Source organism: Telopea speciosissima, chromosome 10, assembly GCF_018873765.1.
Source record: "Telopea speciosissima isolate NSW1024214 ecotype Mountain lineage chromosome 10, Tspe_v1, whole genome shotgun sequence".
NCBI classification, from domain to species: Eukaryota; Viridiplantae; Streptophyta; class Magnoliopsida; order Proteales; family Proteaceae; genus Telopea; species Telopea speciosissima.
Genome location: NC_057925.1, coordinates 41,605,242 through 41,608,968, shown reverse-complemented (window position 1 = coordinate 41,608,968; position 3,727 = coordinate 41,605,242). Strand labels below are relative to the sequence as shown.

Here is a 3,727-nt window from a genome sequence, read left to right as displayed (position 1 = left end):
ACATATAAAATAATCATAAAATTCATACTCAAAAAGTTATTTAGGTATATTTATAAAATGATCTGATAAATTAATCTTCGACAAGATAAATATACACAAAAACATGCTTAAGTGTTATTTACACTGAATCAGACTAATTCTCTCTCTCTCTCTCTCTCTCTCTCTCTCACATACACACAAACACACTCACACTGTTCACGTGCATGTTTACTAGTCAACTAAAAGAGCCCTTACAAACTTTCTAATGGGAAATTGAAACCATTTATACCAAAGTCCTCCACACGACACAATAGGGAAAGATGGAATTACAAAATGCAGTAATCACTCACGAGCAACCACAACAACCTGTTTTCCAACATTGCGGCCACTGAAGAGTCCAATAAGAGCTCCAGGTGCTTTATCAAGGCCTTCGGCAGTATCTTCTACATAAGCTATCTTCCCTTCTTTGATAGATGGTATAATGAATTCAAGAAACTCGGAGTATTTGTGATAGTAACTGAAAACCAAGAACCCTTCCATGCGAACCTGCTTAGGAATAAGGCACAACAAATTTTGCACACCCTCTGGCTTTTCGAAGTTGTACTGGGAAATCATCCCACACACAGCAATGCGGCCATTAACTTTCATGTTGAGAAGGACTGCATCAAGCATCTTCCCACCAACATTTTCAAAGTAAATGTCTATGCCTTCAGGAAAGTACCTGGGTAGAAGATAGAAAATTTTAATTACAAACTTTCAAACATGGTAGAGAAGAAGTTTTAAGAACATGGCCCAAATATAGACAAGCAAATAAAGTCAAAAGATTGATGCATGCCTGCAATCTCAAAGAGAAAACTAACATTCATATTATTCAGTTGACTACAGCTTTGATATGATATTGAGATTTCTTTTATAAAGTTAAACTAATACTGACCTTCTTAAAGCAGCATCCAAGTCATCCTCTTCTTTATAATTGAAAGCCTCATCAAATCCAAACTTGTTCTTCAACAGATCAACCTTAATTTTCAGCCCAAAAGAAATCATTAGCCAACAATAATCCTCACTTATTTTCATTTTTTTTCAAATAAAATAGTGATTGTACTCATCATATCTAGCTACCCAAATTCTTGGGTTTAACATGTTCACAGAAAGAAGTGATTGTGATGAAGACTCGCCTTTTCTTTGCTTCCTGCACTTCCAACCACGTAACAACCCATTAACTTAGCAAACTGTCCAACAAGTTGGCCAACTGCACCAGATGCGGCTGATATGAACACAGTTTCTCCTTTCTTAGGAGAGCACACCTCATGAAAACCAGCATAAGCAGTCATCCCAGGCATCCCTAGGAAGCAACAAATGTACCGTTAAGATGACTTGAGTTTAATAAGTGAAGCAAAAAGATAGGTGGATGTGCATGCCACCAGTGAAAATATAAAAACCCCAGATTCATAGTCCCGTCATCAAAGTACATAAGCACCTACAGGTACAAGTACTATGAAATCGCAATTGATAATGTAATAATGAATGGCTTCTCATATTGTTGGGAGGATAGGCTCCATGATAAGAAGACACTGCAGAAAACACACCAGAATCCATGGTCTGGAGACACAAGTTAAAGAAAAAACTAATAAACGAGGAAAAAGCAGCCTTAACTAGTGGAATTTACTCGTTCTATTCGCAGACTCAACTCAGACTACATCAAATCCGAAAAAAAGATTATCATATATTGGGTCAACTAGTTCAATTCATACCAAAATGTCATCACCTTTGTCCAATCTTGGGTCATGCATTTTAATATATCAAGCTCATCCAATACATAAATAATAACACCTTGCATAGGCTACATAATTAACCTACAAACCCAGAAAGCTGTCTGCTCATCACCAGGGGCCCAACAAGACAACACAAATAAAGCTTTCAAACTGAAGATTTAAATACAGGAAGAAAATATATTCATTTCCTCTGTCTCACAAAAGGCACAATAGCAATTGGTTTGAAAGAGTGGACAGAGGACCCTCATAAAGCACTTTCTAATTATTTTCTCACAGTCCAAAGAATCTATTGGATGGTTGGTACCAATGTCCCAAGCCCCAAGAGCCCAGCAAAATAGAGCTATAGAAATGCAAGGAGGAAGCCCTGCTCCAGGGCTCTCATAAAATTCTAAGCATGAAGAGTATTCTTATAGTTTCATAACATTATAAAGGGGAAAAACAAATCAACAATGATCCTAACAGGTCTATCTTAGTGAACACCCACAAGCATGTATGCTTCATGAATTGAAACAAAACGACTTACCAAGTATTCCAGTATAGTAGGAAAGCGGTACATCGGTATGTTCAATTTTAAACAGGGTGTCCGGCATTGTAATCAGGCTATACTCTTCCCATCCAGTCATCCCCCACACCAAGTCACCTTCCTTGAACTTTGGATTATTAGAATCCACCACTTTAGCCACACCATACCCAATTACTGCCTGCATATTTTCAACAAGAAATTCACAAACGCAAGCTCAAACATTGTTCCCAATAAACAAAAATGGTCTAGTTTCAACAACTAATCCTTAGATTTTACACTGTTATGAGCTTCAACAATAATCGATAATTGTCCAACCCTCTGAAACCTCAGATTTGTCATTTACAGTTTCTATAAAACCCCTTTTCCTCAGATCCTATAAAGAACAAGTTCACCATTTAATTTATTCCACATCTTGAATTCAACTGAGTTCACAATTTGAGGAATCAGAATCGGATCACCAATTCCAACCGAATCGTATCGGAATTGACTGATCTCAATTCCAACTCTGACTGTTTCCTATTCGAACTTTATTTTTAGGGTTCAGGTGAATTCCGGTCGATTCCGGCTGCATAGAAATCCAGATCCATGAAATCCGATTCCATTGATGATTCCATTTACTTGAATCATGGCTAAGTTGATTCCACTCAGTAAAGTGTTCTGTTAATTTTATATTAGCAGAAATCAAAACTAAAAAATTCCACAAACAGTATTCAAAGGCTCAATACATTAAAAAAACAGAAAATTCTGAATCTTACAGAGCCAGGCGTGAAAGGAGGAACATAGCTGGGCCTATCGGGCTTCGTCATACGCATTCTCATATATGGATCGCAAGATAAGTAGAGATTCTTCACTACAATCGCTTCCGATCCCTCGGGAGCCTTCAAGCTTATGGTTCCAGTGTTGAGAACCATATCCGTGTCTTTCGGAAACCCAACAACATAATCTTTCAGCAGAACCTGTTTGTTACTAACCTCTTCTCCCTTCGCCATTTCGGATTTCTCTCTATGCAAAATCAAAGAAGACGTTTCTCTCTGTCTCTCTCTGCCAAAAATTGATTAGAAACCCTAAATTTCATGCAACGTGTTGAGGGTGTGAGAGTATACTTGTAAGTTCAGAAGTAAGAGAGTTATGAACGAGATTACGCCATGTGTCAGACACTTAAGGCTATTGACTCTTTTTTTTTTTTTTTTTTTTGATGAAAGAAAAGAAACCAGCGTAAGTATTATGAGAAAATACAACCTGATAGGATGGGTTTAATGCTTTTTGCTTGATGGTGAGAGTGTTTTAACATCTGCAAGATTTGCTACTTCAATCAATGAAATGAAGGCTGAGCTATTTGGAATCTTGCAGGGGTGGAAACACGCTGAGATTGATAAAATCCAATTGAAAGAAATATGGATCAATAACCGGAATCTAAACAGCCTTTTGATAGCCAAACAGGATAAAAATTGTC

At 37.3% G+C, this 3,727-nt stretch overlaps 1 protein-coding gene across 2 annotated transcripts; it reads right to left on the bottom strand.

The window, feature by feature from the left end:
- Positions 1-249: 249 nt before the first annotated feature.
- On the bottom strand, positions 250-3,309 carry LOC122644222 (2-alkenal reductase (NADP(+)-dependent)-like). Of its 2 annotated transcripts, none has more exons than XM_043837839.1 (5): positions 3,026-3,309; positions 2,275-2,448; positions 1,155-1,321; positions 914-996; positions 250-700 (listed from the first exon to the last, which is right to left on the bottom strand). In XM_043837839.1, the coding sequence occupies exons 1-5, from the start codon at positions 3,261-3,263 to the stop codon at positions 322-324; spliced, it is 1,041 nt and encodes a 346-aa protein (XP_043693774.1). In that variant the 5' UTR covers positions 3,264-3,309; the 3' UTR covers positions 250-321. The 2 variants fall into 2 exon arrangements, with proteins under 2 accessions (XP_043693774.1, XP_043693773.1); XM_043837838.1 differs by having other exon boundaries at positions 2,275-2,452; positions 3,030-3,309.
- Positions 3,310-3,727: the final 418 nt, after the last annotated feature.

Coding starts and splice junctions, on each gene's coding strand:
- LOC122644222 (XM_043837839.1), bottom strand. CDS start 3,263: ATGGCGAAGGGAGAAGAGGTTAGTAACAAACAGGTTCTGCTGAAAGAT. Junction 2,449..3,025: donor TTTCACGCCTGGCTCTGTAA/GATTCAGAATTT, acceptor ATATGCAGGCAG/TAATTGGGTATGGTGTGGCT. Junction 701..913: donor TTGGATGCTGCTTTAAGAAG/GTCAGTATTAGT, acceptor TCTTCTACCCAG/GTACTTTCCTGAAGGCATAG.